Here is a 26,506-nt window from a genome sequence, read left to right as displayed (position 1 = left end):
ATTGCTGAAGCTACAAGACAATATTGGTGTCTACATTTGCTTCTGTGTATGTAAGAGGCGAGGGAAATACGTAAGAAAAGAAAAGAGTCTATAGGGTAATGGTGGGTGACATGTTTGCTGCATTTGTTGCTTCCATATTTAATGGACAACATCATCTGTGGCAGAAGGAAATATCCATTTCATTAAGAATGCTTTTTTTAACAATACCAATATACTGAATGCATCGCAGTATTCAAGGCATACCCTCCTAAATAACCTACTTTCCAGAGTGGCTTGGAATAAAGACGTTGGTTCTTTGTATTACATTAAGTGGTCATCTTATTTTTAGGTACAATTCCAGCCGATGCCTTGAAAAGGTTTTGCTTTCAATTCATCCCGCAGAGAATTCAGCCGTGGAGCACATACACACAGCCTTAAATTATTCAGCAACAGTAAACATGGAAAAACATGTCTGAATAAATGACTACAGGGAGGAAAAGGTATGACATTACACATCAGCCCCAACTGCAAAGCCCCATGATGGCGTGGAAGTCCCATCGTCTTGATTCCCCTCTGGGGCGCCAGCAGAGGTAGAAGTCATCTGCCGCGCCTATCCTCAAGCTTTGTAACAGGAAGTTGATCATTCGAGATGTAATTTGATTCCCAACACCCTTGTTTACTCTCACACAATTAGCCAAGCATGTATTCTACACAGCACTGGCATAATTAAGAGCTTAATCAGGCACGGAGTTGACGCGGAGTGAGGCGGTAACAGCAACTACCCGTTAGCACATTTTTTTTACATCCTTCTGCTTCGTTTACTACCAGCTCTAGAGGGAAACCCAAATGTATCTGCTCCCAGTCTGACAAATGAGTGTTAAAGCAAATACAGCAGGAAAAACACCTCCCGTATTCCTCACATCATTTTCAGTCCTTTGTGTAAATATTTGTCTCCTTGAAATGTGCAAACAAGCGGCGCTACCTGGAAAGAAGTGCATTTGACATGGATACAAAACAAATTTATAGCTTAAAGATGCCAAACTAAAACATGAAGAAAAAAAAGAAAAATTGTGTTTCTGTCCAAATGTGTTTAGAGCCGTGTGCATAGCGTGTGATAATGAGACCCAAAGGAAAGTGTGCTTAGAGCTTTATGTTTGCCAATGAGGTAAAAAGAATATATCACGCAACCGAATAGCAACTTTAGTCTGTACGGTAGCCTACTTTCTCTGCGCTATACCGCCTCCTCCGGGTATAGGCAGTCCCCTGACAGCGTTAAAAACGCACACATAAAAATCCACTTTGTTCCTGGAATCATCTTATTGTATTCAGAGAAATTCTAGGGCGACCGCGAGAAGAGAATCTCACAGAGCACGGCGTTTTTACTCTCGTGTTAAGGCTCTTACCCAGCCGATACCTGGTTTGTCTGCTTCGGTTTAATCCCCCCCCCCCCCCCCCCTCTCTGGTAAATGCCACGAGGAATAAGCAGTGCTGACCTTGGGAGACGCGGGGGCCAGATTTGAGGGGTTTGTCTTTTTAAGAGCTCGGGTGGGTAATTGAGTAGAGCGGCGGTGGTTCGCTTTGATGGCGTTTCGCAAAAGCAGGAGAGAGAGGCATGAAAGTCAAGCAGAGGACCAGGGAAACAGACAAAAACATGATGGGGTCAACAGTGAAAACGAGTCACAGCGAGACACATTCAATCAGGCGTCAGCGCCACCAGGCCCAGGGGGACCAGAAGGAAGCCTTCGGGTTCTACGAGCAGCCGCCCATCAAACCCCCCCCCCCCCCCCCCCCCCTCACCCCAGGCCATCATTAGTTCAATTTAGGCTTGAAAGCCAGCGCTCTATTGGATTAAACCCGCAGTGCAGTCCTACCCAGCTCTTCACCTGACTCCATGGATTCATTTTGTACTACAAAGACAAAAAATAACTTTAATGAGTTGTAGGAGGTGACGCTTTCAGTCACCAAGCATTGATTTTGCCAACAAAAATTGACAGATTTACCCAAACAACTGGAGGAATTATTGTAGGGGGGGGGGGGTCTTGTTTGCAGAGGGAGCGACGCAAGGCCAAGGTGCTGCATAATCTGAAAGGGCCAGGTGCTCGCCGGCGCTCTGAAATCCACTGGAAGTTGGTTATTGTGGTTTAGCGGCTGATTAGGGCCGCTTATCCCCACAGCCAGCAACCGGAGCTGCAGCTGTGGCGCACAGATCATGGAGGCCGTTAAGGTACTTTAAAACCATTAGCGGCGGATTACCGCAGTTTGCATCATAATTCACACTTCTTTGAGTCATCACTCAGTCAGGTTTTGAACGCGTAGGGCTCATTCGCAGTTTACCACTGTCATTACATCCGGAGTCCATCGCTTTTATATGTTAATAAATTCATTGAAATGCAACAGGAAAAGGACACTGCTATAGCTCCGGAATCTGCCCGTGAATCGTCACGTTTTTACATTGTCATCCAGTGATGGCCGTCTGTAGGCTCCAGTGAACTGATAAGACCTAATTCTGCATGCTTTGGATGCTGCTCGCTCGCCTTTTGGGTTCGGCTGTGAAGTTAACGTGAATGTTAGCAGAAGCAGCTAAAGAGCAGAGCTATGAATAGAATCATTAAGCCCTCGGTGAGGGGGCCGGGTTCGGAAAGCCATAACTTGGAAATTACAACCTTCCTTTTTTTCTACTTAATTAATCAACTTCTCAGTACGAACACATAAAAAGCCTTTATTAAATCAGATCTTAAATAGTGTAAAATGTAATATTAGCCACATCCAGACTTGTGAGCAAGCTAGAGAACAAGCAAAAGGTGTAACACCTGCATGACTTTAGACGTTTAGAGGCAGCCTCCAACGTTGTATCCAGTTCTTTATATAGAAGGTATCATCTGGGCTCAGAGGTCAGTTATGTAGTCATACATTTCACAGACATCATTTTCTGTTTTGTATCACTGGTTTAGTCGTTGATCTAATAAACCGCTTTGAAATGCCATGATTATGTTTGAATATTCCAAAGTATTTCAGCAAGGGATCATTTTAAACCACTTTAGAAGTTGACTTTTCTGACTGGCTGGTTTGAATCCTTAGAGGAAAGTCAACAACAAGCCACAGCATTTATCTGGTTCTATTCCTCTGGAACAAACCTTTTCTTTAATGGTATGTGGACAACAATTAAAAGCTTAATTATCTAAAAAAGCATTTACAATTATAATTTGCTATCCCTATTGCTGCTCATAAAAATCCTCAAATCACTCAACCATTACAATAATTATTACTTTTCCATGAAATTATGCGATGTATCTCTTATTATCTATATTCCAGCTAAAACGTAATGGAAAAGTAAGTTATCTTTTCTATCGGCCCCTTCTAAAAAAAACGAATAAAATGTAATTGAGCAAAAAGCAATACAGCGTCGGCTCTTTTCACTTTAATTGGAAAAAGGTCAGTTAGTTATCTCTTAGTTGAGAAATGGCAGAAAGGATGACAATGAGTAAAGGATGATAAGAACTCTAACCACCCAGCCTGCTCGGCTCCTCTCTTCATTCGCATTCATTAAGGGAAATAACTGGCATGTCCTTTAGGAGCTAATAAAGGACGCGGCTACCAATTCAGGAGGTAAAACATAAAAAGGAAAATGGAATTGATTGATTTACAATCAGCCTGCGAGGGACGACCAAACCATGGAGACGCCACCGGGCAGCTGCAGAAGGACCAGAAGAATCATTCTAAGACAATGACTTGGACATCGATTGCTAAATCCTCGCGGTGACTCGTTTCCATCACTGACCAGCGGCCAGGCCACGTGATATTTAAATTAAAGCCTAAAGCTTCAGGAAGGTCGGCCTAAAAAGCAGCGCAGTGGGAGACTCATGCTGGAATGAGAAAGGGGTGAGAACCAGCAGCGGGTCTATCGTGGCGGAGGCGAGTGAAACCCCTGACTGAAAGTTGGATGAGGCACTTTGCAGCCCAGCAGGAGTCTCCTCCGCCCGCCTGCTGCCCCGCAAATCCTTTACGAGACCTGCGGGGCAAAAAGGTCTGACGAGTCTGCTGTTTTTGGCGTAGGAAAACAAACATGGTGTTTATGCTGTTATGCAGCTCGGTGTTTCTCCTTTTCCTCCCACATGATGAGTTAACAGCGAGCACAGCAACGTCCTTAAAAGCAACCTGTGGGATGTTGACAGCGACTGACAGCTCGCCACTTGGTGAAGACACAGCGGCCTGAGTGTGTGTGTGTGTGTGTGTTTACTCACTTTGGGTGAAGCGCGGCGGGTTGTCGTTGACGTCGCTGAGCCTCACGGTGACGGTGGTGGTGCCGGACAGTCCGCCCAGGTGGCCCCCCATATCCTTGGCCTGAAGCAGGACCAGGTACTGGTCCTGGGTCTCCCTGTCCATGTCGGGTACGGCCGTGCGCAGAATGCCTAGCGCACAAAAACAACGCACACCCTTGAGCATCAGTGTGTCCGTGAAGCGTTTGAAAAGAGGGGACATGAGGTTTTCAAAGTGGCCAAACGGCACCAAAATGTCCGCCATGCATCTGCTTTGACGATACCTGGGAGCAGAACCCTCCGGCTCCCTAAATACACGCCTGGCTTGCGCTCCGTTTAGAACAAAAGCAGCACATCAGGATCTCGTCCAGATCTACTCTGCTTTTTTCCTCTGTGTGTTGTGGGAGGAATCTGCTTTCTAACAAAGAATACTTTCAATTAGGCGTACGAGCTGTTAGTAATGACCTCAATGATGGTTAATAAATCATGTATTAATGATTTGTGTCTCCGTGTCATGTCATTTGCAATAACTGCTTATGGCCCAGCATGCCTTGCTTTGTCGCTCCGGCTCTTTAATTCATCAACACGTACAGTTCAGACTCTATTGAGAGAAACCTCCAACCTTTATCTGAGGCAATTGGATGAGCCGATAACTTTAACTATGCACCCTGTGGAATGCTAGGCTGAGCGTGTTAATACGCACCGTGACCTTTTATTAATGACTTATTAACACTTCTAGCAGCAGATGAGACCTGTTATTATGAACCCGAGAGAGACGGGACCCCTTGTCGAAGAATGCACTTACGCGTGTTCCTAAGTTAATAATAAAAAGGTCGGGGGCCTCACGCTTTACAAAAAGCGATTCAGCCATGCAGCTAAATGTGGATAAATGAACGAGATGTTACTTCACGGAGGTGGGTCCAGATGCTCTGCGCCTCTTCTCTAAAGGGTAACCGGCAAAGCGATTCATTGCCCAGCGATTAGAGGGGTACAAAGACTCGGGGCCTACATTTGCAAACACAGCGCTGTCATCGCCACGGAGAACGCTGTGATAGCCTGCAGCTCGTCAGGCAATCATCTCGGCCCACCATACTGAACTCTGCGAGCAATCGAGTGGACCAGCTTCTCTCCTTCTGTCATGGATCAGTCAAAGTCCAAACAGCAGGAACAAAAATTCAGTGACTACAAAGTCAAGGTGTTGTAGCAAAGCGTGTGTACTTGTGCTGTGATGCGGCCCGAGTGCAGACTGCGATGTTCCCTCTGCTTGGAAATGATCCCGAAGCCAATGGTTGTAACGTAGCGAGGAGTTTACAGACAACTGTTGGAATGGAATATGAACGCTGCGTCGGAGATGCAGTGTCATCTTTGATTTCTTCCAGTAACTGTAATATTACATCATTTTGATTATTTTGTGTTCACTCAACAAAAAGTGTGATACTTGTGACAATGAATGGCTTCCTTTGCAACTGGCTAACCCACAAGTTTAAAGTTCTCAAATATCAAAACTGTAATGGCCTCAGAAATCTATAATTACTGATTTACAAAGCAATGATAAAAAATTTAGTGAGCCTTTTTACATTTGTCAGAATGCCTGATTGGAAAACCCACCTCTATTACGGTATTAAGACAACTGTGAATTTTACTCAATTCAAGTCCACACATAGAAGCCGTTTGTCAATTTATATCAGTGGTTACGACAACGTCAAGCTGGTGCAGTGGTAAAAATGAAAAAAAGCCATAACTTTGGTGATAGTAATTAAACTGCTTTCACTCTGATTGACAGATCGAGTTCCTCCTCAAACACTTTTGAAGCCCTTTCGAAACCCATTGGACACATCGGACCGCCTCATCGTCGGCCTGAAGACACGACGGCCTTTCCTGACAACATGACAGCTTTTTGGAGACACGCAGTTTCCACTTGACAGCAACAATGCATTACTTAATGTCCCGTTAAAAGCGCACAGAAACGCACGTAGACACACACACACACACACACACACACACACGCGCGCATGTGAGGACGCTCATATGGGAGAAATAAATCACCCAATGCGGAAAGCCAGACATGCTGACAGAGCGTAAAATCTTGTGCTGTACCTCACACTGTCCCACAGCACGCCGAGACACGTCACTTACAGGCATTCCACATCCATCACCCCCACCGTGGTGCAAATGACCCCATTTGGCTTTGTTTGTTTGCACAAACAAGCGGCGGGCTGGATGAACTCGACGGTGAGCTCAAGGTGAATCACATCCGGCGCCGGCTTGTTTTGAATCCTAACGAACCCGCTGGAATATACGTCTGGGTGTCTGAGCCAAATTCATGAGCAAAACAGATCTGAATGTGCGAGAAGACACGATCGTCTTGGAGCGTGCGCTTTAAAAAAAAAAGAAGACCTTTGGGTGATGGAGGCAACGAGGAACAAAATAAAAAAAGGGGAGATGTATCTGGAGCGGAGGGAGAAGAGAGCGGACGCCTTGAGAATACCAAAGCTCGGCTAATAGCACCGTGTCACGGCTAATACGCATGGGGCGAGATTAGAATTCATATTCTCATTATTTGGCATTTGCAAAGAGCAGCGGCGCTCTCATCGCTTGTTGCCGAGGTTCTCACATGTCAAAGCAATCAATTACTAAACATTCTATGAGCGAAACACAAGTACCGGCCGCCTGCGCCCGGTCGCTTGGGCCAAATTACCGCTCGCATGCAGGAACATGCTCCAGGCATGCGGGTTCAAAAAAAAGAAAAGACGACTTGTTTTGAGCTAAATGCTAAATGCTAAGTGTGTTGAATGTGTGTGTGTGTGTCGTCGATCATAACAGACAGAGCTCCGTTTCAGAGTCAGCCAAGCAAGACTTCATAATTAAAGGAGATAAATACATAAATAAAGCACACTTCATTCCAAAAAATAAAAAAAGCAAACTTTTCTCCCTTTGGGGACAGGCGGGACACGTTGACAACGCACACAATGCAGGCGGGTCCTTTGAAGCCGTCTGTGATCTGTCCTTCGTCACAGCTCACTAAACTTTTTGCTGACGTCTCTCTTTGGAACACATGCCTTTTTTTGTGTTTGCGTCATTCAGAAATATGAACAGTAGGCCCCCTGTTTGGAACTGACAGCATGAATACATTTCTGCCAAATTGACGGGATGGAGACACGTCCATGTGTGTGTGTGTGTGTGTGTGTGTGTGTGTGTGTGTGTGTGTGTGTGTGTGTGTGTGTGTGTGTGTGTGTGTGTTTTGGAGGTGGGAGTTAGTAGCCGAGGGGACAAGGGAAGTGGGAAAGATGGATGACTAAGTAAACAAGGGAAGCACAAGGGGGCAAAGTGTTAGTTTAAATGTGTGTCAGTGTGTGTGTGTGTGTGTGTGTGTGTGTGTGTGTGCGTGCGCGTGGGAGCATGAATTTGTTGTGAGTAACCGAGTGAAAGAGAGCGAGGGAGAAGAAAAGAAAAAACCCACGCGCATGCGCAATATCTGGATCTGCATGAACGTGTGTGTGTCATTATGTCCATCTATTCTCACATGCTCGGCCATGACTTTGGTGTGTGTGTGTGTGTGTGTGTGTTTTTGCATTTCCACATCTTGAGTATATTTTGTGTGCTTGCCTCAAGACATCTGCGCATCTTTCTCTGCCCGTGTGTGTTGTGAAGCACGCACGCCCCCCATAGACATACACACAGGCGTGCACGGATATGTAAACACACACACTCACCTGTCTGGGGATCGACGGAGAAGTACTGCTGGCCCTGCACCAGTGTGTACACTAGCTTGGCGCTGTTGCCATAAGTCGGGTCATCAGCATCTGTCGCTGTCACCTGGATTATAGACGTGCCTGCAGCGGAGGAGAGGCGACGAAGGAGGGGGGCAAGTGAGAGGATAGGGCGAAGGAAAAGGAAAGAAAAGAAGCAAAAGGGAACAGGGGAGGAGGGGAGAGATAGTAAAAAAACATGGCAGAGCTGGAGTTAAGTGGACAGAAAGCAGCAGCACTTTAAGAGCATAAGAAAGCTTTATATCGAGACAACCTCCACTCTCTCCTTTCACTCCTTCTTTTTCAATCTCTTTCCAACGGTAGTGTGACAAATACTTTATCCCCCCAACACCCTCCCTCCCCTCCCCTGTCCCTCCACACGCACCCTCTCCCCTCCCCTCCTCATCCCCCCCCCCCGCCCCAGAATCCCTCTGTCTCACTTCATTTCTCTTCATCTCCGTCTCCAATTCCCTTTAGCTCCCTGTCTCAATCGGACCGCGTGGCTCCTCCACGGCCTCCTTCTCCCGCTCTCATCCTTAAATCTCTTTTCTACGCAGCTCTCGGTTTTGCGGGGGGTTTTGAAGGGTGGGGGGGCATCAAAAGGAAACACATACTAGATAAAGTAAACACATTTCATACATGTATATGTCTATATTCCAGTGCAAATGCTTTTCCCAGTGGGGAAAGAGATAGGAAATGAAGAAGGGGATTTTGTGCGTGCAGCTGCTACTTTATTTCTGATCAAAGCCATGACAGCATCGTTATGGGAAAGATAGGTGGAGAGAGTGCGAGTGTGTGTGTGTGTGTGTGTGTGTGTGTGTGTGTGTGTGTGTGTGTGTGTGTGTGTGTGTGTGTGTGTGTGAGAGAGTGAGAGAGAATCGTCTGTACCAAACTGAAAAAGTGACTTATGTAAAGGATCATTCCGGTTTGGGGTTTTAACCACCTGAAAAGTGCCTTTGCCGGAAATGCCTTTGCATAAATACTGAAATGAGTACTTCTTCCACCTCCATTGGTCCTGGATGGAGAACAACAATGGATGAAACACCAGAGTCACGATGTAGCACACAAGCCGACTCACATCAAGTCATGTAAACCACTTCATTTGCAGGCCAGCATGCCTGTAGTGTAATGTTTAGTGGATTGTGTATTTAAAGTTAAACCTTGATTTATTTACAGATTTTCAGATCTGTGGCCATTAATTTCAATTCATGCAAATTCTGATTTATTTCTCGATTTCTTGCCAGATAGAGAAGAAATACTCTTCCATTGTTTTCTGCTCTTCTCTGTCTTTATTTCAAACCGTCTCCTTCACCAGATCAGCTTCTGACTACAAAGCGTTACTATTGAATGCCATTATGTTTTTTTTTTGGTTTTTTTAGATATCGTAGATAAGTGCTAGGGGGCATAAGTAGATAAGTAGACAGACATGTTTCTTTTGACAGTGGCAAAAAAAAACCTAATAAGATCAAACAGCGTGACTCTGAGGGTTGATGCAACAAGTGCAAGGCGGAGGTAAAACCTATTGGTATGCAGCCCGCCAGCCGCACAGCCGCAGACACACTCGGCGGGGATCAAACATCAGCACTGACATGCATCCATCTGGAAAGCGTGTTGAGACGTCTCTCCTCTCTGGGAAAAAGAACAGGCGTCCTTTGCTGGTTAAACTTGAAATGTGAGTTATTCTCTTAGAATGCAGATGCACATCTGGGAAGATGGTTGTAGCCAGTCGAGTGAAACCAGCACCAAACAATGTGCAGGCACACATTTTAAGCCGGGTTCCAACTGGTCCACCCCTCCCCCCCCCCCTCCCCACCCTTAATGTAAGGGGCCTTTGATAGGAGCCATGTCTCCTCATCACGCGTGCTGCGTAGCGCCATGGTAAATATTGAATCGTGGAGTAAATATTGGATCCGTGATTGAATGAACAACTCAATCGGAGGACTGAGCCGACACGAGGTGCAGACACTCGCCAGGCAGCCGATTGGATTACTAAATAGCCCCCCCCCCCTCTCCCCCAGAGTCCTTATTCTGATCTGGATTAAACAATTGGGAGTGGCCCTCGATGTCTACAAACAACCTTTAAGAGGCACACGACATCGAGCCACATTTGCCAAACTTTGCTAAAGTAACCAGTTTAGAGGGGGAATCTTTTTTTTAAAATACCAGCTTCTTTTCCTGCAAATTCAAAAGTTTTACTGAAAGCAATTATCCCTGCTTCAGAAAAAAGAGGCACGAGTGCTCCTCCGAGTAGAAGCCATTTTCAACGGGCAGAGTGGAATTCAAATGCAGATTAGAGTACTTTTCCTACATGTAAACTGGTTCCTGGAGGCACTCTGCAGTCATGCTCCGAATTACAATTCAGCCAGTTATTGTCACTTCAACATCTCACTGGAAAAAAAGTAAAATACCCATCTCAGCCTCTTATTTTATTCCGATTCCAAGCACTACTGTCATACTGCATCCCCCCTTCAGTCACGGACATATTACCAGGTCACTGCGGCTGTGACATGCTCTCTGTCTATTCAGGGGAAAACTAAATGAAATACATTTCCAAGTGATAGATAGTTTAATAATGCTCTATATTTTTGTATTACATTTTGGATAGAAAAGTGTAGTCATGTTCATGCGCAAATTTAGGTAATATATTGTGGCTTTTTTTGGGGGGGGGGGTGTAGATGAACATTATGCACACTTAGATGCGCGCTACATTTATACAGATTAGGGTATCCAAAATAGAATCTTGATGGATTTGCGCTGTTAGCCCTAGAAACCCACTTATTCCTTTTTTTTCCTTTTTACCATGACAGAATTTCTCCATTGTAAGGATTCTGCCACAGTGACAGCATTTCACAGTACACCGCCCCTGAGGGATCCATGTTTCCTGAAATGTGCTGCCGGCGCAGGTGGGTGTGACCATATTATTCTTGGTTGGCATTGCAATGTGTAATAAAGGCTGCAACTAGGAATCAGGACTGGTGGGTGGAATAGATTACTCGCAGGTGGGCTCCCAGTTTTGCCCGAACCCGGCTAAAAAGCACCCGGCAGCTTCCTAATGAGCCGAGAGGAGACTTCAGATCCCCAAAGGAGGGACTCGGCACCCTCGACTCGAATATGAATACAAGCGTCCCTAATAGAGAGATTATGTAGAACAATCCAAGTTTATACTTCTACTGCTTGTACTTTTTATATAAATCTTTCTATTCTATCAAATACTTTATAAAAAGGCACCCAAGTCTCTTTGAAGGAGTCACTGGAATCAGTGAGAATCTGATTTTTTTACATTATTTAAGATCGCAATCAACCAACTGTTATGTGTTCCACTTGAGTAATATGAGGCGTCTGGCTAGGAGGGTCGTAAAGGCCACGACTCCCAACGAGAGCTCTGGGTCTCGCTTTGTGACTGTCCCCAGAACATGTTACCGCTTATACATGTTTAATGCTCAAAATGTTTCAATATGTTGTTTTTTTAGATTTGAAAATGTACACACACACAAGCAAACCACAACTGCATACTGAGAACATCATATCATAAAAAATAAAATGTTGCAGTCATTTGCAATATTACATAACTTGGGAGCTCCCCATGATATGAACATTAATGGCCATATTATGAGTGTCATAAACTAAACCGCTCAGCCTGTGCATTGCTCCACATGTTGGAATTGGAGACTACAGAAGGAAAGCATGCGCTGCATCATATCTACAGGTATTTAATCAACAAAAGGCAAAATAGCTCGTAGATCTAACTAACAGCTCTGGTGACAGTGTTATTAAAAGTGACTCATTAATCCAACCCATTACCGAATCCGCCTGCATTGCATTTAAATTCTATCCGCATGCGATTTTGATTAGGGGCGGTTTGAAGAGGTCCATGTCTGTGTGTGTGTCTGTGTGTGTGTGTGTGTGTGTGTGTCTTGCCGACTCCGGCCATAAAAGTTTCTCAGTCTGGTCCGAGCAGGCGGAAACAGAGATGCAATTTCATGCCAAAAGAGTAATAAAATTGAGCAGCGCCAGCCGACCCGCCTGCTCCCGACATTTGAGAGCTCAAATAAAACTCTCTGATGACATCACTTTTGTCATTTGCATTTGCTTTTATGATGAATTTACACTTCTTCTTAAGAAGTATGAGGGACGGGATTGTTAATTTGAGGTAAAGCATGTGGCCTACATTTAGAGAAAGCACGGACACCCCTCACTTTGTGCCACTTTTAGCTTGTACCTGCACTGTGGGCCCTTTAGAAACATCTATATGTTACAATCTGAAAGGGGCAAATTACTACTTTGACATATGCTTCGCTTATTCATTCCACCCTCAGCAGGTTAATGTTTTTTACTTCTTCTTATCTAAAACATACTTGATGCTCTCTTGAATCCGTATGTGCGTGTGATAAACAACCAGAGAGTTCAGTGAGGAATCTAATCTAAAAACAGCTTAATAACATACCGCTTGTTCAACATCATAACATATCCTTCCATTTATGTTATATGTATGTTATTTATGTCCATGTATTTATTTGACGCATTAAAATCACTGAAAACTTTCTTCAACTGAATATTTTTAACTACAAAGGGTGAAATAGTCCAACGTGGATTTGTTCCCCTGCCTTAAAAAAAGTTATAATAGAAGAACCATATGGCTCTTAGATATAGACAAGACCAGAACCGCGTCGTCGACATGACGACGCTGCCTCCTGGGGCAAAGGAACTCGCTGTCACACTAGAAGAGAAAATGTCTTTTGTAGCGGGTTGTTGGAGGCTGTGACATTGACATTTGAGGCATGTGTTCACTGTTAAATGACAAAAGGTGCTGGTGACGGGCACGTTACCAGCGTTGGGTTGAGTATGGGTTCTAGCTTGAGTGGGAGGCTGCTGGACCTATTGATCAAACCAATGGCTACTAGCAGGTTGGTTATTTACAGACAGTAATTCCGTGATAAATTCGGTGAGTCAACATTACATTACATGTCATTTAGCTGATGCTTTTATCCAAAGCGACTTACAATAAGTGCATTTCCACATAGAGATACAACAACATCTGGAGAAGCTGGAGTTAGAATATTCTCTCTGAAAGTCGGTGTGGGTTTTATCTTTGGATTCTCCTGACAAAGACCTGGTTGATTCAGGACTCTAAATTGGCCCTGAGGCGTAAATAGCCTTCTGGCTCTGTTTGTTAGTGTGATAGCCGCAGGAAAACAAAAAATTTCTCACAGTTTTTACTGCCAGAAAGGGTTGTATTTATGTACGAGCTAGAGATGTCCTAATTGAATGATCTTATTCGATGATTGCAATGTTTTCAACTGATGCAGTGAATAAGTATATTTAATGTAGATTTGCCAGAAATGGTAAATGGCAGTGATAATTAGAAACCAATAACTTTGGAGGAGTGTTCATCTTTAGGCTAAAAAGGCTGTGGACCAAATGTTAATACACACAGTCAGTAATGTGTCAGTAAGGTGTCAAAACCTCGTATTTACATATATTACCCCATGTCACGTTCAAAGAGCTTTTTATAACAACAACTCATCTAACACGAGTAAGGAACGTTTCCAACGACGAGTAACTGATTGCTGCAGCTCAGCAGTCAATAACTTGTGTTCTGCACTTTTCTCAGAGTGAGGGAAGTTCATGTACGCAGGCTTTACCAACGGCTTATTCAAAGCTGTTGAATAGAAATGAGAGGAATGGGATAGAAATAATAAAGCGTGCTGTCTAGCCGTGGTCAAGGGAGACATTCGTCATTTGGGAGCTCGACAGTAGTGGTGCTTTATTTGATTAAACGGCAAACCGATAAAAGGCCTGCAGGCTTAGTATGTGAACAGAATGGGACTTCAAAAACCCGCTCAATCACGGTAAGTTCTTATCCCTGCCATTAAAAAGATCTTCTCTAGGTTTTTGATCTAATTACTCAATCACAGCGCAGGACGGACAGAGAGATATGAGCTAAAGAAATGTACGCGAAGGACAACTTTGGATCCGTTACCTTATGTTCGGCTTCGCGCAAGCTTACCGGACTCCAATAATGGCCGGCGCTCGTGTTGTCTTCTGGTCGAAAGATTAAGCGGAATCACGTTACTGTCTTGAATGAAAAATTCAACTACTCTGTACTGTCTGCGCGGCAGATGGTGTTGCGATGGCAATTTATTTATGTAATGCAACAAATTGTGTTTCTGAGGTGGACTGAGCGAGTGGGATCACAGCAGAAAGTTCAGGTGATCGTGTTAGGGAATACCTTCGGGCAGCTTTGCTTGTAGACAAAATCTGTTCATGTACAAAAATTCAATTCAGGGAAGTAATTATAAAAAAAGATCTGAAACTGTATTGTGGTCTCTGTTATGGAGGACCAAAGTGAGTACATTAGACGTATAATGATTATTAAATATTTCAGAGATTAATGATTAGGATTTTTGAATAGAGTGCTGTGGGGATGATGTTTTTTTCAGCCAGTTGTTTGCAACCGCCTTGTCTGAGACACCTTAAGCGTCATGTGTGTCACTGTGAGCCCATATTAAGCAAAAACGATTAAATAAAGGTTTCATACATCTACACGCATCAATTTGAACGAACCAATGCTGTGTTTGTCTGCCCATCACTACTGGTGAGCCTACCGGGGGCTTATTTTATTTGGCTGAAAGGGGAGAAGCATCATAAAAGAAAAGGGCCATTGCAATTCAACTTGCTAGCCTCCCTCCCACACTTCCGACCCGACTTGCAGTACCTATATTTGCCATCTCAGGCACGATGGCACTGTAGGGGCCTTCGTCAAAGATAGGCGGGTTGTCGTTGATGTCTTGCACCCGGATTAAGAACTGCGAGGAGGGCTCCAGGGCGCGGTCCGTCTGCCGGTTGGTGGCCGTGGCGATGAGACGGTACTCGTCCTTCTCCTCCCGGTCCAGTGGCTTGGTGACGTGTATGTTACCGGTCTTCTCGTCTATCACGAAAACCGAGCCGGCCCCCTCTCCTCGCAGGACGTATTTAGTGCGTCCATCGTTCCGGTCCATGTCGGTGTGCAGCTAGGGCAGAGGGGATAATGAGGGAAAAAACAGGGTAAAACAGGAAGTGGAAACATGCGACAGGTAATGGGCACAAAGGGTGGAGGAGAAAGACGATAATAAACACCAGTTAAAGATGAAGTTTGTTTTTTCGGGACAGGCATTCAAGAAGACTAAACAAGTAGATTATCCTCAGCGTGCCTCGCGGATATAATGCATTTAAACAGAGCGAGACAAAAGAAACAGGCACATCCCTCCCTCTCTCTCTCTTTCTTTCTCTGTCTCTCACTCACTCACACTTTCCTCCTTATGTGCTGTGTCTCTTCTTTCCTGCAGTATGAGCAGTTATGAACCAACTCCTTGATCACCAATGACATTGTGAACACATACACCGCCAATGGCTCTTAAAGCCTCTATTCACTTCCCAGGCAGCTGTGGACGGCAAGAGCTTACTAGTCCGTGCACATGCAGGGCCCCAGCTATTTAATGAAAGCACCAAATCAAAGGAATAATGAACAGCGACCCAATCAATTATTCCCTGACTAATAGGTGTGTATGAGAGATACAAGAGGCCTGCATGGGAGTGGGACATGCTGTATCGATCACAGCCTTGTGTTGGTGCTTTATTGGATCAGCGCCTGGCGGGATGGTAGAGGCAGCCGAGCGACCAGCGTCCTCTCATGCAGGGAGAGGCAATATCGGGGAAGGCTCCACAATGTCCTGCGTCCCCGACCAGAGAGATACGCCAGCGGGATGCGCCCAGCACATCAAGATTCAATTTCATTACCCCGCACCTACGTGAATCGAATAGCAATTGTGGCTGGGGGGGGGAAGAAAAAAAAAGAAGGAGAAAGTGCTAAATTAGCCGCCACTCGCAAGAAAGTGTGACATTGTGACTTTAGATGAGAGAAGAGCAAGAGATGGATGGGTGGGTTAGCTCATGCGAGCATTGTTGCATGGCAACAGCTAAGCACATCTGCTAAAGTGAAATGAGAATGGATAGTGAATCGAAATTTTAATTTACTTTGAGGATCGTCATTTTTCAAAATGGGGTGGGGGGCTGGGTTGAGAATAGTACGGATACGCCAGCTTCCCGGGGGGTAAACGATGAATTGGGCTGTTGACAAAAGTAGTTTATTGCGAGGAAAGCAAATCATAAGTTCAGACTGTCGGAAGGTCGGAGAAAGTGTCTGAAACAATGTTGGCACAAAGTCAGAAGTCACACAAGGCTTCACTTGCAAATTACCCCTTGATTTAAATGGCAGCGCAGATTAGGGGATCTGAAAGCCCTCCCTCCCCCGTGGAGGATGTTGTGGGAGCAGTATGCACCTAGCCTTATGTTGTTCTATGGTTACGTTCTTAACTTTACTGGGGGGTTAGCTTTGACTAGCTTTAGCATGTTTATGCTAGCTTTGTTTCTGAAGCTAGCCCAAGGCCATAGCTAAAGTGACTATGCGTTAAGGTGATAAAGTCACCTGACAACCAAAATTCAAAATGTGCCGCGGAAGCTTGTCACAGTGTGTCGGAGCCAGCGGCATTAAATATCGTCAAAGAAAAGAATCCAAAAGTCCACAGGAACGTCTTAAACCGAAAAAAAGCCAGCCTCAGTCTTTTTACCAAAATGTAGCTAGCAACAATGCCAATGTATTGCTCAACTCTGCTGAGGCCATGAGCTTTGTTCAGACGGTAGAATGCGAGATCTCCTGAGGTAAAACACACTGAGGACACGGCCAGAGTGGACCGAATTTTGATGCAGAGGTGCTTTGAACATTTTCCCTTTACATTTTTGTATTGGGTCTTTGTCCAGTCTACGGACTCCTAGACACCGGTTTGGAACAGCGAATGATTTCAAAATGTTCTTACTATGGACTCGTGATGCAGCAGCAGCTTCTCAGATTAATTCTGCACCTTTTTTCCCCATATACAATTCATGCAGTTGAAACACTCTTGTCATTATGTTTTTCTTCATGTGCTGGAAGGAAAACCACAGTTATAACTTATAACAATGGCTTATTCCTTTGCATGTCAAAGGGGATTTCAGTCATATGGTCACCTCTCCCACTATTTGCCTGCCCACAAACACTAGAGCACCATTCATAGTCAACTAAACAAATGACCTCCGCATGGCAGCTCCGGTACAACACTGCAGAAGCAGAAGCAGTGGTGTGAGGTTCCTGCAAACTGCTCTGTGCTGTAGTTTTACTATATTTGTAAGTGACTCAAGGAAATTGTGAACAATCAGTGCAGAGTAAGAAGAACTATTTGTGCCTGAAAGTGCTGCACAGCAGATAATGGGCCAATAGAGTCTTGGCAACATGCAGTTAAGATATTAAGTCATGTTATACCATCATAATCATCTTTGCCCGCCCTGTTGGTTTGTTTATAGACGCCTTTATGATTTCACATTATTTTGTTACTGTATCAAATTGTCTATTGTTGCAGACAGAATCACACAAGTTCAGTGAAAAGTACTCAATTTGAGCCTAGACTCTCATCCTCCATGGGTGGAGCAACTGGGGCCAATTGACCAAAACACCCAGCCGGTCAGGACCACCATGGGAGCCCGGTTTCCTCGCTCTTTTTAACGAAGAGCCGTTCACAATCAAAGTCTTAACGGGTCTGCAGCTTAACGAGGGGACTTAACGAGCTTCCTAATGAAGCCCCGGCCATCATTACCACAGTCAGCGGTGGTGCCGCTGATTGAAAGCACCGCTCGGAGTCATTTTGAAGCAGGCAAACCCAGCCGAAGGAAACCAAATCCATTTAAGGCTGACCCTTCACCCTTATCTGCTCCTCCAAGATTAATAGGAAAGTATAATAAGGAAAAACGCACTTAACCAGAATGGATGAATGCGGATGCTGTGCAGCGGCAGAAGTGGCAGGGCTTTCTGAATATCTCTTAGCAGCAGTAGGTGTGCAAGAATACCTAAACAATATTATACACCAGCAACAACTGGATGTCGCCATATTTCACATCTTTAACTTGAATAATATCACACCTCATAACTCCCGCGTTTCATATCCCGTTGATATGCCATCAAATATATCAAGAGCCAAACAATAGGAAGCCACTGGCCACAAAAGCCAAATTTACCGATGTGTCACGTTTGCTTGGAGAGTGATTTCAGCATGATAAGCCATTTCCATTTTCTCAGGCGCCAGTAGTGTATGCAACAACCAACCTCCACAGACTCCTAAATCTCTTCAATTACTTATATTATCATAAGGTAATATGCTTATACTCATATACTCAATTTCACATTTTTGCAATAACCATAAATCATGAAGCGAGGAGGAAAAGTTCTCTCTGCCAACCTCATCATTTAAATAACTAATACCCCATATACACAATTTCACATTTCTGCCACACAATAAATCATAAAAACACGAAGAAAATGTTTTTTCTTCCACAGCTGTGCATTAGCCTAATGAATGTGGATGTCCTCCCCCACAAATCCACACATTGTGTGTGTGTGTGTGTGTGTGTGGCTTGTGTGGGGCTGGCCAGTGGCAGGAAAAATGACTGAACGGTTGAAAACCCGCCTGGCAGCTCACGTGAAACGCCGACCAGGGTGCAGCAGCGGCGCAGCCGGGGTGGCGATTGGCAGCGGGGCTCAATTACCCGAACGCGTCAGGTAGGACCTGCAAGGGCACGCGGGCAGGTGCCAAAATATCACCCAACCTCCTCTGAAAAAGGGGTAGGGGAAGCTATTCATCCTGTGTGTTGCAACCGCAGGCCTGTAGGGCAACACCGAGCCCGCCGGCCCGGCAAATTCCACTAGAAGGTGAGGCGGTCGTATCGCCGCGGGCCTGAACCGAGCCAGCTCTTTCACATCTGCCAAGATGTGTGAAGCAGGGTGGAGGGGAGGGGAGGGGGGGGGGCGGTCAGCCAATCGATTTGGAGCAGGCCCACCAATTCAGAGAGGCGTCTGAGGAAAAACAGGGCAGATCACGGGAAACGGCAGCAAAAATGTAATTTGGGGCAGGGCCCGTAGGAGTTTAGAGAGGCCGTTTGAAATGGCACCGTGCCTCGTGGCCAGCCTAACCACCACTGAGATATCATTAGTTGTATGTGTGTGTGTGTGTGTGTGTGTGTGTGTGTGTGTGTGTGTGTGTGTGTGTGGTCACTATAGGATTAAAAAAAGAGGTGTAGTGACTCTGAGTCTCCTCCTGCCCTGACTGGACTTCCACTTGGCACACTCATTGCACAGTGAACAAGGAGCCAAGGCGTGAGTAACAATCTGTGTGTGCGAGTGTGCGTGTGTGTGTGTGTGTGTGCGTGTGTGGGTGTGCCTAACCTGGAGAGATAAGAAAGAGTTGAGAGCAGGCCAGGAAGAGTGGGGGCCGTTATTAGAGCACAGCGCAAAGCCGAGGCCAACATCTACACAGCGACTAGTAATTAAAGTCAACAACTCTGTGGGCCGGCTGTGATCAGCTCGGCCATTATCAGATGTCTTCGCTCTCTTTCTCTCTCTCCCATCTGGAGAAGCAGTAGATCCCCATCTGGGCCACAGGAGGAGAGAGAGGGAGAGAGAGAGAGAGGGAGAGAGAGAGAGAGAGAGAGAGAGAGAGAGAGAGAGAGAGAGGCACAACACACATACCCAACCACAAAACACTGTGTATAGAAGGCTTTCAAATTCAAAGGTGGTAGTAACTACAGCAGTTAGATTTAGAAAATCATTGGTTTTGGGAACAATGCTGAGCTTTTACGCGTTAATTAATGAAGGGGATCCAATAATTTTTTAATTAAGATTAATCACATACATTTTTGTAAAATGCGATAAATACTTCATTTGTGCAAACACAAATAAGGTGCTTTTTCCCTTTACACAGTGGCAGTTCAAATATTTCTTGGGAATTTCAACATAAAAAATAAATTTAATCAAATTAAATATATAATCCAAGTGCAGCAGCATCTTAGGACCGCCCCCTAAATGCTGTCATTGGTTGAGATGCGTGATGACGCCCCTCCCAAGCCAACACTGATTAGTGTGACCCATGGCCTGTCTGTATGTTTATTCCGGGCCAATGAGCCTCAGATTTTCAAAAGAACTGTGTTAAAGTGACAATAACATAATTTAAGTACCGAATGCTAATATTAATAAATAATTAATAAAAGAAACAGAACTTAAGGTTCATTTCAATATTTTGAGTTTTGGCTGTATGCTCAAGGTTTTATGTGTTTGCAGTTATTCACAAGTTTTAAAAATAACTGTTTTAAACTGTTAGAGCTAAAAATAAGCCCTTTTCTGTCGCCGGGCACATTTTAGCTTCAGTCCTGATACAAATACAGACCTACAGTGATCGGTTTGCTTTCATCTCGAACTAAAGAATCAGTCAATTAATTACACTGAAGTATGCACAGTGAAATAAATCCTTGTTTGTTATCTTTTTTATCTCGCCTCTCACTGTATATGCGTCGTTTTAGCAATTCTCTGCCACCTTTGGAGCATCCTCTCATGCAAATGTGCCTGCCCTCGCTTTGCACAAAGGCAGACACTTAGAAACGTCTGCAGGTACTCACACCGGTTAGGTCAAAAAGGAGGATTGAGAGGGATTACTTTTTTTATCAGAGTCAGTCTATGCAAGTGTGCAAACACTTCATTCAACAACAGAATGTTGCATTCATTACTTATCATTGCTAATAATCAATTTAATTGATTCATTGAAACAACAGAATACTTGGTTATTTTGTATATTTGGTTAGTAAATCATTCAGAAATTACAAACCCATATTGAAAATGGTGAATTTGACGATTTTTGCAATGAGGCTCATTTGAATGGAAACAAAATCGATTTTGCGCCATTTTACCTAATTTGAAGAAATCTAAATACCACAGAAGCGCAATGGATGATAATTTTGAGAATTACACATTTTGTCTGTGGCGGATTTCTGCAGGTTTAGGTGTTGCCTGCATAAGCTGAATGAATTTTGTGGCACATCCACCCCTCACTGTGTCTGCTCCAAATGATACCAACTGCTCTTGATGCACACAATTTTCCAACGCAATAAGCAGTATATTTAAAAAAAACCTGTTGTAATACATAATCATCTTTATTTACACACCTAGGAAACCATAACACCGAAATGATGCTTACACCATGAAAAGGGACCCGACAGCTCCTTCAAGTAAAATTCACCACAATTCCAACAAAGATAATTGTCTTCATGTGGAACCCTCAATCACACGAACCACTACAACCACATCCAACCTAATCCGTAAAAAGAATGCAAAAAGTGTTCTTCACAGGTGTGACACATGCAAACACGCTCGCTCCACTTGGACTGCTTGCGTCTCACCTCTGATCGATGCAGACAGAAACGCCTGCCAGTCATGCAGGAGCCGCTCCCCAGAAACAGCACAAAGCAGCCGGCGTCTGAGGAGCACTTGTGATGTGACTTCAGCAGCCAGACCTTTGCACTGGGACCAGTTTACAATCCCGTCTGAACTTTCAATCAAACCCATTCTCGCAGCCAGAGTGTGTGTGTGTGTGTGTGTGTTGGGGGGGGGGGGGTTAATGAGGGGGTTGGGGGGATGGTGGTTCCTTTTGTTCCGCACTCACAGTAAAATGTCAGGCGGAATTGAAAACAGTCTCCTGTCGCTCCCTGTCTGCTTGTCTTACAGCCAGAGGCGGTTTGAATATGTCGTGACGAGCTGCAAGCTAATTGTTTAGCATTGATCCGCCATTGATCCGCATTGAAGTTTGGTTAGCGCTGATGATTGCCTCTTTAATTCAGTTGCGGCGTGGACATGTTGCCCTGTCCCCCCCTCCCCTTTGATCTAATTCAGTCTGTCTCTGGAGGGCGCGCTGTGCGGCCTTCGCTTCAACACACACACGGACTGCTAAGTCCCTCTCTGTCACACATTCACCTCCCAATAGAACATTCCTAATTCATTATTATTCGACTTTTCCTTTTATACCATGAGCTGTTGAATGCATCTCGCCCCTATTCCCTTCCTCCGCAATACATTATTCAGGGACAAAACTGTGCTTTTATCCCCAGAGTATGCAAATCCTGCTTTTGATTATCATAATCAGCTGATGTATTAGAGGGAGTGTGTATGTGTGTGTGTGTGTGTGTGTGTGTGTGTGTGTGTGTGTGTGTGTGTGTGTGTGTGAGTGTTTGTAGTGGCCTGTCCGTGCAATTGTTTGTGTTTTATTGCCTCAGTGCTCCACTCCGGTGGTGTATACTTCACATCATATTTTTAGCCAAAAGAGACGAGCTTGGAAAAGGCCACTGGAGGCTTAACTCACTGCTGTACATTCAAAGGGCAAATCGCCCACATATATGCCACCGCGTGCCACTGCCAAGAGGAATGGCTTTTACCATCGGGAGACGACAGTCTCTGTGTGTGTGCGTGTGTGTGGACAAAGAGTTTTTTTTTAAATAATTGTGTTATTGGTGAGTTTTTTTTTCAAAAAGCAGGTAAGATTGTTGTTAAAAAGATACAGGTTGTTTAAGACCGGTTCTTACCGGATAAAATATGCAATCTTGTAATACTTTGTGAAATATCATTTGAAAAATAAAGAACATCCATCGTTTTACTGTTGTAAAATGTATTTATACTTTATGCTTTATTAATACTGTGTGTCACCATAGTTTAATTATCTCAGCACTTGTGTGCTTTCCTCACAGGATGCATTTAAATATTAACCTGTGTGGCTGCGTCTGTCAGCAAGCTGAAGAGAAGATTCCCTCCTCCTGCTCTTCTGCTCCTATCTCCCTCCCTTTTCTTCCTCACCCCTGTTACCTCCTTTTCTCCCATCAGGGTCACCTATCACCTATGCGCCCATGAGCCCTGCTCTCTTCTCCTGACCCGGCCCGGGCCGCGTGCACCTCCTCCTCCGATCCGGTGCTGAGCCCCGTCCCTCTCCGTGTGGCATCTACCGCCCACACCAGCTGTTGGCCAAAACTAACAGGATCCACCGAAGAGGGTTCAAGGGCGTAAAACACTGTTGCTTTCATAAAATAGCTTATTACAACTCTAATATTTTATGCTTACAATGAATGAAATACCTCCGTCTACGGCGCAATTTCCGCTCATTACTTTGATTTCACGGTGTTACTGTTTGGTTCACTCTAATAGCTTTTATCATTTTTTTTCTGCCTCAGCAAGCAGCTGTTTTCAACTAGAAAGCTCTCATAAACCCACTGAACGCTGGCGGGCCAGCAGCTAACAGCAGACAGACGGACGAGCAGGAGAACAGAGGGGAGCGTTTAGCAGAGAACAAAAACCCCACTGAAAGACAGTGAATAATGGATTTACATCTGCCACGTGACCAGAAACACTACGTGATTTAAGTAATTCAACAAACATGGCAACCCAAGTATGTTTCGTACATTCAGTTTTACGAGGGATGACGTTTCCCTGCGTTCCCCCTGAATAATTCTATTTCTGTCAGGATCCGGGTCTCTCCCTCTCTCTCCCCCTCTGCCATACACATTCACTGACACACTCATTTACCCATTAGTCTCACCTTAGCGCACACACCCACTTCTCACGTAGTCTTCCCATCCACCTGCCGCTCATTCCAATCAGTGCCCGCCCCGTTTGCTGTTACACCTGTGTCTCGTCATGTCTAATCACCCTGTCTATATCTTGCATGTGTTCCCTTTGTGTCTTGTCGGATTGTTATTGTAAGTCGAGTTCTTGCCTTGTCCAGCAGCCTCAAGACCCCGCTGTCTCTTACGCACAGCCTAGTCCTGCCCGCCCGATCTCCAGCGTCGCGCCGCGGAAGCTGCATCCCGTGGGCTCCTGTCGAGCTTCCCTCTTCATGGAGGAGACTTCCCCGTTCGGAGGATTATTTTGTGTTTTGCCTTTTGCTTAGCTGGTCCCTTAGAGGATACATTTTCGTTCTATGTTTTGCCTTCGAGCTCGGCTCGTTGTTTCAGTTGATAATTAAAACCCTCATTTCTGTGACTTCCCTCTGCGTGTGGATCCTTTCCGCCAGATACGCACCATCGCGTGACAGAACAATCCGACCACACGCTATGGATCCAGCAAGGGAGGAATCCATTGCCACAGCCGTAGAGTTCCAGGGAGCGATGCTGGGTCGACACCAAGAAGAATTGTCGGCAGCCAGGCAGGCCGTTGAGAGTCTGGCCGCTCAGGTGAACGACCTATCTATGCGCCTGACCCAGACCCATTCCGAGTCTTCATTTTCACTCTCTCACTCGTCGTCTCCTGAGCCTCGCATCAATAACCCCCCGTGTTACGCTGGGGAGCCGGCGGAATGCAGGGCATTCCTGACGCAGTGTGAGGTGGCCTTCTCTCTGCAGCCTCGGACCTATGCTGAAGACCGAGCCCGCATCGCTTATGTGATTTCCCTACTAACCGGGCGCGCCCGTGAATGGGGAACCTCAGTTTGGCAGGCTGGAGATCCCTGCTGCGGACGCTTCCTCCTCTTCAAGGAGGAGATGATAAAAGTATTTGACCAGTCAGTCTTTGGACGCGAAGCATCGCGTCTCTTGACCACCATTTGTCAGGGAAAGAGGTCCGTTGCCGACTTCGCTATAGAGTTCCGAACTCTTTCCACCACCAGCGAATGGAACGAACCCGCCTTGGTGGCCCGCTTTTTAGAGGGGTTGAACATAGAACTCAAGGAGGAGATTTACGCTCGTGGGTCACCAGCCGAGCTCGACACGCTGATCGAGCTGGCAATCCGCCTCGATCGGTGCTTTCAACAACGGCGACGAGCCCGCACCGCTACCCCGACACCTCGAGAGTTATTTCCCCCTTTTGCCCCCGAACCTGAGCCCATGCAGCTGGGTGGCATTCGCCTCCGGCCGGAGGAGAAACAACGCCGCCTCTCGAACAGACTGTGCCTCTACTGCGGTGCGGCGGGCCACTTCGCCGCCTCCTGTCCGGTAAAAGACAGAGCTCGCCAGTAGACAGAGGAGTACTGGCGAGCGCGGCGGTGTCTTCATCCTCATCCAGATCCCGCACCACTCTCCCCGCCGTTCTAAGGTGGGCCGGCTCATCTGCCTCCTGTCCGGCGCTGGTTGACTCGGGGGCGGAGGGAAACTTCCTAGACGAGAGATGGGCTCGGGAACACAACATTCCCCTGGTGGATTTAGAAAAACGCACCACCATATTTTCCCTGGATGGTGAAACTCTAGCTGAGGTCCATCAGGTCACCAGTCCGGTGAGTCTGACCGTCTCCGGGAACCACCAAGAGACTATTTCTTTTTTCATTTTTTGTTCCCCTTATTCCCCCATTGTCTTAGGGCACCCCTGGCTTGTCCAGCATAATCCCCATATTAACTGGGTCAGGAGTACTATTTTGTCTTGGAGTCTTTCGTGTCATGGTAACTGTTTAGTGTCTGCTATCCCTGCCGTGTCCCCTGTCTCTGTTTTTCAGGAGGAGCCCGGTGATCTGACTGGCGTACCGGAGGAGTACCACGACGTGCGGGCGGTTTTCAGCCGCTCCCGGGCCGTCTCCCTGCCCCCTCACCGCCCTTACGACTGTAGCATTGACCTCCTCCCTGGCACCACGCCCCCCCGCGGTAGACTATACTCCCTCTCGTCACCCGAACGAGAAGCGTTAGAGAAATATCTCTCAGAGTCGCTGGAGGCTGGAATTATTGTTCCATCCTCTTCTCCTGCCGGTGCGGGGTTCTTCTTCGTGGAAAAGAAGGACGGGTCGTTGCGTCCTTGTATTGATTATCGAGGGTTAAACGACATAACGGTCAAGAATCGCTATCCCTTGCCCCTTATGTCGTCAGGGTTCGAGATCCTACAGGGCGCTAGATTCTTCACGAAGTTGGATCTGCGTAATGCGTACCATTTAGTTCGTATCAAACAGGGGGATGAGTGGAAGACCGCGTTCAATACCCATATTGGTCACTTTGAATACCGGGTCCTTCCCTTCGGATTGGCCAACGCCCCCGCGGTGTTTCAGGCACTGGTAAATGACGTCCTGCGCGACATGTTAAACATCTTCGTATTTGTTTATCTGGACGACATTCTAATCTTCTCACCCTCTCTCGAGTTACACGTCCAACACGTCCGTCGGGTCTTACAACGCCTGCTCGAGAACCGCCTTTTTGTTAAGTCTGAGAAATGTGTCTTTCACGCGCATTCGGTTACGTTCCTTGGGTCTGTGATCTCCGCTGGGGGAATCAGCATGGACCCCCAGAAGGTACGGGCGGTCCTCAATTGGCCAGCCCCGGAGTCTCGCGTTGCTCTCCAGCGGTTTTTAGGATTCGCAAATTTCTACAGGCGATTCATTCGCAATTTTAGTCAGGTGGCTGCCCCCCTGTCCGCACTCACGTCGACCAAGTCGAGGTTTTATTGGTCAGAACCGGCACAAGAGGCCTTCAGTCGTCTGAAAAGTTTATTCACCTCCGCGCCCATTTTAGTCACCCCGGACCCCGCAAGACAATTTATTGTTGAGGTCGACGCCTCTGACGTAGGGGTTGGGGCTATTTTGTCGCAACGCTCCGCCCATGACAATAAGATCCACCCGTGCGCCTTTTTTTCGCACCGGCTCTCACCCGCGGAGCGAAACTATGACGTCGGCAACCGGG

At 45.9% G+C, this 26,506-nt stretch overlaps 1 protein-coding gene across 2 annotated transcripts in view; it reads right to left on the bottom strand.

The window, feature by feature from the left end:
* Positions 1-26,506, bottom strand: part of LOC119209692 (uncharacterized) — a 121,017-nt gene that overhangs the window by 42,623 nt on the left and 51,888 nt on the right. For both annotated transcript variants that reach the window (XM_037459181.2, XM_037459182.2), the window contains exons 3-5: positions 14,700-14,994; positions 7,949-8,068; positions 4,221-4,388 (exon numbers count right to left, since the gene is read on the bottom strand). In XM_037459181.2, coding sequence (XP_037315078.2) covers positions 4,221-4,388; positions 7,949-8,068; positions 14,700-14,994 — 583 coding nt within the window. The remainder of the gene's footprint in view (positions 1-4,220; positions 4,389-7,948; positions 8,069-14,699; positions 14,995-26,506) is intronic.

This window comes from Pungitius pungitius, chromosome 15, assembly GCF_949316345.1.
Source record: "Pungitius pungitius chromosome 15, fPunPun2.1, whole genome shotgun sequence".
NCBI classification, from domain to species: domain Eukaryota; kingdom Metazoa; phylum Chordata; class Actinopteri; order Perciformes; family Gasterosteidae; genus Pungitius; species Pungitius pungitius.
Note: the sequence above shows the minus strand (reverse complement) of the source record. Positions and strands in the feature narration are given on the sequence as shown.